A 13,568-nucleotide genomic window follows, 5' to 3' on the forward strand; every position below is an offset into this window, starting at 1 on the left:
GAGATAGATTGATAGATAGATAGATAGGAGATAGATAGATAGATAGATAGATAGATAGGAGATAGAAGGATAGATAGATAGATAGATAGATAGATAGATAGATAGATAGATAGATAGATAGATAGATAGATAGATAGATAGGAGATAGATTGATAGATAGATAGATAGATAGATAGGAGATAGATTGATAGATAGATAGATAGGAGATAGATAGATAGATAGATAGATAGATATAAGATAGAAGGATAGATAGATACTGTAGATACATTGCATTTGGTGTCAATAGTAATTACTCAGCCAAACAGACTATTAATACATATTAATAATCAGTAATTTTTGATTAATTAAATTAAGGCGGCGCTGCCTTTATCCATCAATGTGGTTAGTAACACAATAGGGTGGATAATGTATACAGCAGAGCCCAGCACATTTAATTCTTAATAATCACTATGAAGACACATACAAATTGGGTCAATGCGGTAGGACTCAGGAGAACATTATGCCTAATATCCATAATATGACATGCACCAAGGCGGTGTATTCACGGTGCACTGTGGATCTGATGCCAATGAACCAGAAACTTGCAGTCAGCACATTCCTGCTCAGACATGCTGAACAGTACAAAAAGATTAGAAGATGAAAAACAACATAAAACTATCTGTTGTAAAGAAAAAGCAAGTCAGCTCTGCCAAGCTGCAGCACATTACAGATATGGAAACGTCTAATTGTGTATTAACATCTCGCATACAGTGCAGTGTGCAGCAAACATCTGATCCTGGAAGCTTTGTCTACCCTTGTGAGCGACTCTAGGTTTATGTCCACCCCTGATATCTTGTATGGTGATGAGGACCAGACATATTTTTAAAAAACGGGTAGAATGTGCATTTTTGCTATATAATCTTTTGAATTCTCTTTTGCCTACCTCTCTCTCTATGATGAATTCCAGACGAGCATTCCTCCCGCAGCGAGTCCGCAACGCAGCTCCCGGCCTGACCTCCTAGCGCTGCCGAGGGTCACATAGCATTATATTGATTTAGGATGCTATGTACCCTTAGGCCTCTTTCACATGGGCGGCATGTTTTTGGACCGGATAAGATGCGGGTGCGTTGCGGGAAAATGAGCGATTTTTCCGCGCGAGTGCAAAACATTGTAATGCGTTTTGCACGCGCTTGAGAAAAATCGCCATGTTTGGTACCCAAACCCAAACTTCTTCACAGAAGTTCGGGTTTGGCATCGGGGTTGTGTAGATTGGATTATTTTCCCTTATAACATGGTTATAAGGGAAAATAATAGCATTCTTAATACAGAATGCATAGTACAATAGGGCTGGAGGGGTTAAAAAAAAATTATATATATATAACTCACCTTAATCCATTTGTTCACGCAGCCCGGCTTCTCTTCTGTCTTCTTCTTTGAGGATTGGACATTTGATTACGTCACTGCTCTCATCACATGGTCCATCACATGATCTTTTTTACCATGGTGATGGATCATGTGACGTACCATGTGATAAGTGTAGTGACGTCACCACAGGTCCTTTTCCTGTACAGAGCAAAGATGAAGACAGAAGAGAAGTCGGGCTGCGCAAACAAGTGGATTAAGGTGAGTTTAATTTTAATTTTATTTTTTTTAACCCCTCCAGCCCTATTGTACTATGCATTCTGTATTAAGAATGCTATTATTTTCCCTTATAACCATGTTATAAGGGAAAATAATAATGATCGGGTCTCCATTCCGATTGTCTCCTAGCAACCGTGCGTGAAAATCACACCGCATCCGCACTTGCTTGCGGATGCTTGCGATTTTCACGCAGCCCCATTCACTTCTATGGGGCCTGCGTTGCGTGAAAAACACACAAAGAGGAGCATGCTGCGATTTTCACGCAACGCACAAGCGATGCGTGAAAATCACCGCTCATCTGCACAGCCCTATAGAAATTAATGGGTCCGGATTCAGTGCGGGTGCAATGCGTTCACCTCACGCGCAATGCAATACCCGCGCGGAAATCTCGCCCGTGTGAAAGGGGCCTTACAGTTCTGGAATGTATTGGATAACACTGGCATAATGCTGCAAGTGTTGGGCTAGGTTCACACTTGCGGCAGAGGATTCCGGCAGGCGGTTCCGTCGCCTGAACTGCCTGCCGGATCCGGCAATCCGGACACAAACTGATGGCATGTGTCAGACGGCACTGATACACTTCAATGTAAATTAATGCCAGATCCGGCATTCCGGCAAGTGTTCAGTATTTTTGTCCGGAGATAAAACTGCAGCATGCTGCAGTATTTTCTACATCCAAAAAACTTTAAAGGGACTGAACTGATGCATCCTGAATGGAAAGCTCTCCATTCAGAATGCATTAGGATAAAACTGATCAAAACTGTGACGGAACTCAATACCAGAAAACAAAAACGCTAGTATGAAAGTACCCTTATCCAATACATTCCAGAACTGTACGGGTTGCATAGCATCATAAATCAATATAATGCTATGTGAATCCCATCAGTGCTGGGAGGTCAGTCCGGGTGCTGCCATGCCGACTCGCTGCTGGAGGAACGCTCGTCTGCAAGGGGCCTTAGGTTGGCCATACATATTAGGTAGCTGAACAGCTATTCCTTCTGTCACCCCCTCCCCCCTATACACATGCATACTTGGCTTTTTGGAACGTGCATATGTTCTCAGTAGAGAGAGGAGAATAAGCTGCGGTCACACATCCCTTGAGGTGGCTTATCTCTCTTGAAAACAAAATGATCATTCGTGTTGAAATCCAATAGTCCATTCCTTCTTTCCTCCAACAGAGATATAAATAGGCACTCATATGGGGCCATTTATCAAACTGGTATAAAGTAGAACTGGCTTAGTTGCCTGTAACAGGGTTCCGAAGGTGCACTCGGTCCCCCATTACCCGCAGACCTGTTGCTTAGCTTTAGGAATGAGGATCTGTGTTTGACCTCATTCCCAGGGCGGCTTTACTGCTGGGTGGCTCCCTGCTCCTAAGTCTGCCTTGAGCGCCGAGCTGATCACTCGTGCTCAACTGGTTGGTCTGTTGGTCATGTGACGCTGGCCACGTCACATGACCCTCACTCCCCACTATAAATACAGGCAGTCTGCTAGCCACAGGTTGCCTGTTAATTTCTAGGTTCCTGGCTATTTGTTGGACTACTGAATACTCACCTGATTCCGTTCCTTTGCCTGCTCCTCCTGTACTGCGCCTCCGTCCTGGTATTGTGACCTCGGCTCCCACCTGACTACTCTCTTTGGACTCCTCTTGTACTTCTCTACTCTCCTGGTATTTGACCCCGGCTTCTCCTGACCATTCTTTGCTTAACCCTTTGTACTGCGTACCTCTCTTGGTTTTGACCCGGTCCGTTCATGTTCCGTATTTTGTCTTGTCTGTCTTCCCTGCACGTATCCTAAGTTAGGGACTGTTGTCCAGTTGTCCCCTGTCATCAGGACTCGTGAGGCAAGTAGGCAGGGCCAGGGGTGAGGGTGGAGCGCAGTGGTCACTATCCTTCCCCCTGTGTGTGTGTGGACGTGACCGTTACAGATTAACAGGCCCACTAACCACTGTATCATGAATCCTCTTACTACCTTGACTGACCATGTCTCTAACTTGACACAGATGGAGCAGGAGCTAGGAGAGAAACTCCGTTCTTTTGAGTTAGGGCAAGGTTCTTCCACTCCTCTGTCCTCCAGTCCACATTTTGAATCCCAGATCAAGTTCCCAGAACCCTTTTCTGGAGACCGGAAGAGGTTTCTCTCCTTTAAGGAGAGTTGCAAACTCTACTTCCGTTTGCGCCCCGTGTCCTCCGGTCCCGAGAGCCAACGCGTGGGGATTATCATTTCTATACTACAGGGTGATCCCCAGGACTGGGCATTTTCGTTACCTCCTGGGGCCAGTTGTCTAACTTCTGTGGAGGGGTTTTTTCAGGCCCTGGGTACCCTCTATGACGAACCAGACAGGGCCCTGGTAGCCGAGATGGCTCTTAGGGCACTGGTTCAGGGCCATCTCCCTGCGGAGGAGTATTGCACCCAATTCAGACGGTGGTGTGACCCTCAGGATGGAATGAACCATCCCTGAAGAGTCCGTTTCGGTCTGGTCTATCCGATAATTTAAAAGATCTATTAGTCAATTATCAAATTCCTGAGACCTTAGAGGAGATGATGACCCTAGTTGTCCGACTTGACAGACGAGTTAGAGAGAGAAGACAAGAACGACAGTTCTGTTCTCAGATGGTGGTCCAGCCAGAGGCCTTTTCCAGAGACAACACTGAAGTCTCCACCGAGGAACCCATGCAGGTTGGCATGACCCGGGGTAATCTTCGTCGCAGACACGGAGAGTGCTTCTACTGTGGAGATCCTGGCCATTGGATCAACAAGTGTCCTAAGAGGGTCCTCTCTGACAAGTCTCCTAAGGCAAGACAACCTAAAGACCAGGTACACCCTGATTTTTCTAAAGGTAAGCTTTTGGTACCCATAACAATTTTTCTGGGGGTTAATAAGTGGCCGGGTAAGGCCTTTATTGATTCCGGTTCAGCGGCCAGCTTTATTGACTTTGAGTTTGCTAGTAAATTGGGTATTCCAATGTTTGCTTTACCTACACCTATCCATGTCATGGCTATTGATGCTACTCCCCTGATTGGTGGTACGGTAAGGTCATGTACCTCTGAAATTTCTCTGACCGTGGGTGTGTGCCACTCTGTTATTAAAGAATATTCTGATGTGTTCTCGTCCCCTACTCCAGAGGTTGTACCCCCCCCCCCCATAGACCTTATGATTGCGCCATAGAGCTAATAGAGGGTGCCGAATTTCCTAAAGGGCGAATTTATAATCTTTCAGGACCCGAACGCAAGGCTATGGAAGATTATATTAAGGAGAGCCTTGCTAAAGGGCATATTAGACCTTCAGTCTCTCCTATGGGAGCAGGGTTTTTCTTTGTTAAAAAGAAGGATGGTGGTCTTAGGCCTTGTATTGATTACCGGAGATTAAATAAAATCACTGTCCAAAATAGATACTCTCTCCCATTGATTCCGGATTTATTTAACCAGGTTTTGGGGGCAACCTGGTTTTCCAAAATTGACCTGAAAGGGGCATACAATCTAATCCGAATCAAGGAGGGAGACGAATGGAAGACAGCGTTCAATACTCCGATAGGACACTTTGAATATCAGGTGATGCCTTTTGGACTCAGCAATGCCCCAGCTGTGTTCCAAAACTTAATGAACGATATTCTTAGGGAGTTCTTAGGGAAATTTATTATTGTCTATCTTGACAACATTTTGATATAATCTCCTGATTTCGAATCTCATGTGTCTCATGTCAAACAAGTATTAGAGGTGTTGAGGGAGAACCAGCTATCCGCTAAGCAAGAGAAATGTGTCTTTGGTGTACAGGAGATACTGTTTCTAGGGCATGTTTTGACTCCTCATGCCTTTAAGATGGATCCTGGTAAGGTTTTAGCAATTAAGGAATGGGTAAGGCCTTCATCCTTAAAGGCTTTACAACGATTTTTGGGTTTCGCTAATTACTACCGTAAATTTATCATGAATTTTTCTGTAATTGCTAAGCCATTGACCGACCTTACTAAGAAAGGGGTGGATTTGGAGAATTGGTCTACCAAGGCCATTTCTTCATTTGAAACATTAAAAAAGGCATTTAGTAGCGCTCCCATTCTGATCCAGCCTGATCAGGAGAGACCCTTTATTGTGGAGGTGGATGCGTCCGAGGACGGCGCAGGAGCAGTCCTTTCACAAGGTCCTGCTAGCCTCACTAACCTGAGACCGTGTGCCTTCTTCTCTAGGAAATTCTCTCCCAGAAACTACGACATAGGGAATAGGGAGCTGCTGGCTATTAAATTGGCATTTGAGGAGTGGAGGCATTTTTTGGAGGGGGCAAGGCATCGAGTAACTGTTGTTACTGATCATAAAAACCTGATGTTTCTCGAGTCTGCTAAGAGGTTGAATCACCGACAAGCCCGATGGGCTCTGTTTTTTACCCGTTTTGATTTCTACATTACGTTCAGGCCAGGAAGTAAAAATCTGAAGGCAGACGCATTATCTCGGAGCTTCCATGCTTTTCAACCCACTGAGACTCCGCCTGAATCCATCCTACCAGCAAACATCTTCTTAGCGGCTCTAACCCAGGATATCTCGGCTCGCATTAAGGGTGAACAACATCTGGCACCGGCATCCACACCAACAGATAAGTTGTTTGTTCCCATACAGTTTCGTCTCCAGCTGTTGGGTGAGTGTCACGATTCTGCCTTTTGTGGACATCCGGGTGTTGAGGGCACTAAGGATCTGGTTTCTAGATCTTATTGGTGGCCCACTCTGACCAGGGATGTCAAGTCCTACTTGTCAGCCTGTGAGGTTTGTGCCAGGTCTAAGACACCTAGGACTCGCCCTGCTGGTAACCTACGACCCCTACCCATTCCCAGTAGACCCTGGTCCCATATCTCGATGGACTTTATAACTGACCTACCGCTGGCGGAGGGTAAGACTGTGGTTTGGGTAGTGGTCGATAGGTTTAGCAAGATGGTTCATTTCATTCCCCTGTCTAAACTTCCGAATGCTAAAACCCTGGCATCTATTTTTGTGAGAGAGATTGTTCGTTTACATGGCATCCCGGAAAATATTGTTTCTGACAGGGGTGTGCAGTTTGTGTCCAAATTCTGGAGGGCCTTCTGTCAAAGATGTAAAATTTCATTGTCTTTTTCTTCCGCCTACCACCCTGAGAGTAATGGGCAAACTGAACGCCTTAATCAGTCTGTGGAACAATTCCTGAGGTCGTATGTTGCTGATGACCAGCAATTATGGGTCAAATTCCTTCCGTTGGCTGAATTTGCTTTGAATAACCGTGTCAATTCTTCTGCTGGGGTCTCCCCTTTCTTTTGTAACCATGGTTTTCATCCCCGTTTTCATTCTGGGTCGTCCGTCTCCTCCTCTAACCCTGAAGTTGATAAACTCTCCTCCGAACTGTGCACAGTTTGGGCCCGGGTTCAATCGAACCTAGAAAAGGCTCAAAGTTCTCAAAAACTCAAGGTCGATAGGAGACGTTCAAGGGGGGTGAACTTTCAGGTTGGGGATAAAGTATGGTTGTCCTCCAAGAATCTATCTCTCAAGGTAGCTTCTAGAAAATTTGCTCCTCGCTTTATTGGACCATATAAGATCACGGAGGTGATTAACCCGATATCATTTAGGTTGGGGCTGCCCAAGTCATTCCACATTCATAATGTGTTCCATAAATCTCTACTTAAAAAATATTTTGAACCGGTAGTACCATCGAAAGCCTCGCCTCCGCCGGTTCTTGTTAATGATGCTGTCGAGTATGTCGTGTCTAAAATAGTGGATGTCAGGAAGGTGCGTAATTCCTTGCAGTACCTGATTCACTGGAAGAGGTATGGACTTGAAAAGAGATCTTGGGTACCTGCCAGGGAGGTTCATGCTCCTAAACTGGTTCGTAAATTTCATTTAGAACACCCTGAAAAGCCATCGCCTGAAGTCTTGGGTCCGGTGGCCCCTCGTAAAAGGGGGGGGGGGGTACTGTAGCGGGGTTCCAAAGGTGCACTCGGTCCCCCGTTACCCGCAGACCTGTTGCTTAGCTTTAGGAATGAGGATCTGTGTTTGACCTCAGCAGTGGTGTAACTAAGATTATCGCATTCTTCTCATTCATTTGCTGTTGAGTCCGGAGGCCTCCATAGGCATTAGATGGTTGGCGGGTCCAGCTGACATTCATCTAACCATGGGCAGCACGGTGGCTCAGTGGTAAGCACTGGTTCCTGAGTTTAAATCCAATCAGAGACAACATCTGCATGGAGTTTGTATGCTCTCCCTGTCTTTGAGCGAGTTTCCTCCCACAATCCAAAAATATAGAAATAGGTAAATTGGCTTCCTATGAAACTTACTGTAGTGTGTGTTGTTTGTTATAATCATAATTATAAATGATGAATAGGGCCCTAACCAATTGCTTGAAGCTCGGATGACTTAAAAGGGTTTTCTGAGATTTATATACTGATGAACTATTCTCTTTATAGGTCATCAGTATCTGATTGGTGGGGGTCTGACACCCCCTTTTATCAGCCATTTGAGAAGGCACCAGCGCTCCTGTGAGTGCCGCGGCCTTCTCTATGCTTACCAAGGATAGTGCCATACATTGTATAGAGGCTGTTCTAGGTATCGCAAATCAGCCCCATTCACTTCAATGGGGCTGAGATGCCTATGCCATGTGACCGATGAACGTGTTGTCACTTGGCCTAGGTAAGGCTGAGAGAAGGCTGCAGTGCTACTGTGAGCTCTTGTGCCTTCTCAAACAGCTGATCAGCGGGGGTCCTGGGGCACCCACTGAGCAGATCTTGATGACCAATCTAAAGGATAGGTCATCAGTATATAAGTCTCAGAAAACCCTTTTAATTCCAACAGGTTTCTGTTGCTAAAATGAGCAGCATACAGATGTCTCCCTATTTACTTTCCTCTTGCCTTGAAAGGACCATCGTTAAAAAAAAATGTGTACTTGACAAATCATATTCAAATGGTATGAAAGATTGTACGCTCAACTGGCTCTTTAAACTTCTATTAGTATTGGGCAGAGTTTCCAGGAACACTCTGTTAAAGGAATATGCATCTGCATTTACATGGTGGGTATTATGTAGAGACATAACAGAAGGTCTTCTAATTAACATTCACCTGTGATTAATTTAACAAACTATCTAGTCACACAAGTCTCATGATATAGATTGGACCTACCGTGCTGATGCCAGATGAGAAAAGTTGTCTGGACTTGCTAATATCGTCAGGACTGGACAACCATATTAAGGGGGACTTTTGTCAGAAGAGAGAAGGGTTGACTGTTGAATTTCAGTACGGGATTCTTTTATTCTCAGGGAGAGAGGCCACTGGTAGAGGTGTCTGAAGGTGGCTTATTCACCTCTCCCAACCGACAACACATGCACACTATTCTAAACCAAGTGTGCATGTGTATGGGAGAGTGAGGAAGAGTAGCTGACAGCAAGTGAAGATATATGGGCAGTTTATAGGGAAGCTATCTGCAGTTTTGACTCTGCAAAGTGGCTAACAGTGCTAGGTAGGAGGTCTGGTTTAAGCATACCTATGTGGGTGGTTGTAATATCAGCATTACTTTGAGAGAGATGTTTTAATACAGAATGTTGTGCTCTCTCAAGTGCCCAGAAGGTGTTCCCTAACCATGGTGTGCTCTCAGCTCTCTGCAATAAGTTGTTCCACTACTATTACCGTCTGCGCTGAGTGCCAATTGTAGCGTCCAACCAGTAGACCTCTAAAGCTGTCACTCCGAGCATAGGGAGGGGGAAGCTTGGACTGACCCACAGGGCTACAGGCAGACCTCCCAAGTGTCCCTCTTTTGGAGGGACAGTGCCTCTTTTTGACCCAAGTCCCTCTGTCCCTTTTTGTTCCTTAAATGTCCCTCTTTTTGATCTGAGGTATAGATTTGCATTATTACATTTACAATATAGACCCAGAAAGTGTTTGCCTGGTTCCTCTCTGTATATTTGAGCCCACCTTGTATAATATTTAATTATTTGATGCAGTTGGAATTTTAGAAATTTCTATATTAAAATTATTTTTGCACCATTTCGTAAGAGAAAACTATTGAAGTCTAAAAATATGCAGGAAAATTTAATCTTTCACACAATGAACCATAAGTGTCCCTCTTTGACCATCCAAAAAGTTGGAAGGTATGTATCATGTGAATTCCCCAGGTGGGCCCCTAAGCAAAGTGGGCCCCTAGTCTCCCACCCCCTGCACAAGGGGCACATTACTCAGTAGACTTAGGGCTCTTTCACACTTGCGTTCTTGTCTTCCGGCATAGAGTTCCGTCGTCGGGGCTCTATGCCGGAAGAATCCTGATCAGGATTATCCTAATGCATTCTGAATAGAGAGAAATCCGTTCAGGATGCATCAGGATGTCTTCAGTTCCGGAACGGAACGTTTTTTGGCCGGAGAAAATACCGCAGCATGCTGCGCTTTTTGCTCCGGCCAAAAATCCGGAACACTTGCCGCAAGGCCGGATCCGGAATTAATGCCCATTGGAAGGCATTGATCCGGATCCGGCCTTAAGCTAAACGTCGTTTCGGCGCATTGCCGGAGCCAACATTTAGCTTTTTCTGAATGGTTACCATGGCTGCCGGGACGCTAAAGTCCTGGCAGCCATGGTAAAGTATAGTGGGGAGCGGGGGAGCAGCATACTTACCGTCCGTGCGGCTCCCCGGGCGCTCCAGAGTGACGTCAGGGCGCCCCAAGCGCATGGATCATGTGATCGCATGGATCACGTCATCCATGCGCATGGGGCGCTCTGACGTCATTCTGGAGCGCCCCGGGAGCCGCACGGACTGTAAGTATACCGCTCCCCCGCTCCCCGCTCCTACTATGGCAACCAGGACTTTAATAGCGTCCTGGGTGCCATAGTAACACTGAAAGCATTTGGAAGACGGTTCCGTCTTCAAATGCTTTTAGTACACTTGCGTTTTTCCGGATCCGGCGGGCACCTCCGGCAACGGAAGTGCACGCCGGATCCCAACAACGCAAGTGTGAAAGAGGCCTTACTGCACTACATACAAATATTCAGAGTACAGCACCTCAACCAGCCTATGTTCATATAAAAAAAAAACTTGATAGATTATTAAAGAAACTCCACAATTTATTATTATAGACACAATCAGATAGCTGAGATGACTTCTAGGTATATAGGAAAGCTGCCAGTGTCCATAGCAATAACTATCGGACATATTTGCTAATTTTTCTCTGTCACCCAGAGGGTCTCCCCTCCCTTAGCATTTCCTGGCAGCCAATCACAAGGGAAAAACCTTCACATTCTTCTCACTCTACAAATACATATACTGCATAGCTGCTCTCTGTGCCACCAGTCCTGCTCCTAATCCCGCTGTTTGTTTGCATACTGCAGCGGTGACATGACTGCTTTAGCCAATCACTGTCCTCAGTGGTCTTGTGCTGCATGCTGCTCAGGACAGTGACTGGCTGCAGTGGTCATGTGCCATATACCTGAAACGCTACAAAAGACTGTAGACAAAAGACTGGACCGGCGGTACAGAGAACGTGACTATGTAATCCTTTCTTTTCTTATCTCATCTCACACAACTCCTTTAATATGTCCTAGTAGGAAAGATTGAAGGAGTCACGACTCACTACCCCTTGGATGTAAGTCTCAACCATCGAACAGCCAGTTACCTGTCAAGTTCCGGATCTCCATAGAATGCAGTTGAACATTTCACAGCATAGACCGACCACCACTTCTTGTGCCTCACTTTGTACACTTTTCCAAATCCACCAAGAGCTATAGTAATCCATTCGTTCTCAAAGTCCTCCTTCTTGAACTGAGTCAAGTTGCCAATCAGGTCTTCTCCGTCCACAGCCATGATAATGATGCGTCTTGCTTGCACATTTGTTAGAACTTGTGTCTGTCTATGGCTTCAGATTTTTAAGAGCTTCTCTTCCTGGATTGTAAATTACACATAGTTACACAGGGCGGGCGGGACAAGTAATGCGTAATGCAAGTGAAATTCCATCCTATGGTGATTCCTGTATACACCAGTTTCACAACTCCAGTTATGTCAGTACAGAATGCAACCATTAAAATAGAGGCACATGATCTATATTGCCTTCATGGAGAAACCTTTGATTTACAGTAAAGATACAGTTAGTTGTAAAGAATAGGTAATAAAGACTTGCGGCACTCACCCTTTTCTCGCAGAATTTATTCAAAATCATAAAAACATGGTTACGGGCACTCACTCAGCCACAGGCTGCGACGGCCGTTTTGCGCGGTATGCGCTTAGTCTGGCCACTCACGTGAGTGGCCAGACGAAGCGCAGACCGAATGAAATGGCTGTCGCTGTCTGTGACTAATTGAGTGTCGGCACCGGTAACCATGTTTTTATGATTTTTAATAAATGCTGCAAGAAAAAAGGATGAGTGCCGCAAGTCTTTATTACCTATTCTTTACAAGTTTGGATGTTCTCATAAGTGCTGAGCACCATCCACGATATCACAAGCCAATGCAAACAAACTCCAGTCCACCCTAAAAGTGGCAGCAGACACTGGGACATTGTTTTTAATTTTTGTTATGTAAAAGATACAGCTAGGTCTTTGTGTATTTGGACAGAGACAACATTTTTCAAATTTTTGTTTTGTACATTACCACAATGGATTTTGAACAAAAATACTCAGATGCAGTAGAATTCAGACTTTCAGATTTAATTCAGTGGGTTGAACAAAATGATTGCAAAAATGTGAAGAACTAAAGCATTTTTTAAACTCAAACCCTTCATTTCAGGGGCTCAAAACTATTTGGGCAAATTAAATAATTGTAAATAAAATGTCAATGGCTAATACTTGGTTGAAAACCCTTTGTTGGCAATGACTGCCTGAAGTCTTGAATAGTGATGGACGTTTCGCGAACGCGCGTTCGCAATCAAATGTTCGTGAACCGCGCATATGCGACGGGCCCCATTCACTTTAATGGCAGGCGAACCTGGAAAACCTTCAGGTCATATTTGCAGCCACCAAATACTTACTAGAAATGCACAAATAGTCCCACAACATGGACAGTGATATACCAGAGGGGGATCAATGGCAAAAATTCCCACAAAAATATGTATTTTAATCAGGGGCCATTTTTATGCGTCTTAAAGGGAAACTCTCATAAATGAGCCCTGCTGGAGCCTAGAATAATGTTATTTTAGGCCATGGGAGTACAGGCCCCAAAAATTAGGAATTCACCTGACAGAATAGAACAAGCGATTATGTGGCTGGAGGTGCATTAGGCGTTCACTGAATAACAGTTTTACTGTAGGCCAGTGGAGTACAGGCCACAAAAATGATGCATTCACCTGACAGAAAAGAACAACTGATTATGTGGCTGGAGGTACATTAGAAAGTCAGTGGATAACAATTTTACTGTAGGCCAGTACAGGCCCCAAAAATTAGGCATTCACCTTACAGAAAAGAACTTGTGATGATGTGGCTGGAGGTACAATAGGCGGTCACAGGCTAAAAATGTTACTGTAGGCCAGTAGAGATGGACTTGCGGTTCGCCCTTTTGTCGTTTTTTGCGGCGAACTTTGCTCATTCGCGGTTCGCCGAGCGGGCGAACATATGGCGATGTCCATCGGCGCCATATTCATTTACATTGTGAAAAACTTTGACCCACGACACATCCATCAGGTGGTACAGGACAGCCAATTGAGACGTTTCAGCACATGGACATACGCCCTACCTTATAAATAAACCCGATCTGGCCGCCATTTTACATTCAGTCTTTTGCCAGTGTAGGGAGAGATTGCTGTGTGGCGCAGGGACAGACTGTTAGGATCACCAAACGCTAGCTAATAGGGCGATAAAAGTCCTTTTAAGGACTATTATAGGTGTGCTATCGATAGGTGTGACTTACTGAGGGGTGTAATATACTTATAATATACTGTACTGTATACTGGAACATAGAAAGTATATTATAGTGCATTTGTATTGTGCAGCAGTTGTGTGCAGTTCTGCTGCGATACTGCAGCTATACAGAGTGCAGAATTA

The 13,568-nt window shown here is 44.9% G+C and overlaps 1 protein-coding gene across 1 annotated transcript in view; it reads right to left on the reverse strand.

Moving 5' to 3' along the window:
* The window catches only part of ANKK1 (ankyrin repeat and kinase domain containing 1), a 164,921-nt gene extending 153,475 nt beyond the window's left edge, over positions 1–11,446 (reverse strand). Inside the window, exon 1 of the mRNA XM_040426855.1 lies at positions 11,214–11,446. Coding sequence (XP_040282789.1) covers positions 11,214–11,401 — 188 coding nt within the window. The 5' untranslated portion in view covers positions 11,402–11,446. The remainder of the gene's footprint in view (positions 1–11,213) is intronic.
* Positions 11,447–13,568: the final 2,122 nt, after the last annotated feature.

Source organism: Bufo bufo, chromosome 1 (genome assembly GCF_905171765.1).
Source record: "Bufo bufo chromosome 1, aBufBuf1.1, whole genome shotgun sequence".
Taxonomy (NCBI): Eukaryota; Metazoa; Chordata; class Amphibia; order Anura; family Bufonidae; genus Bufo; species Bufo bufo.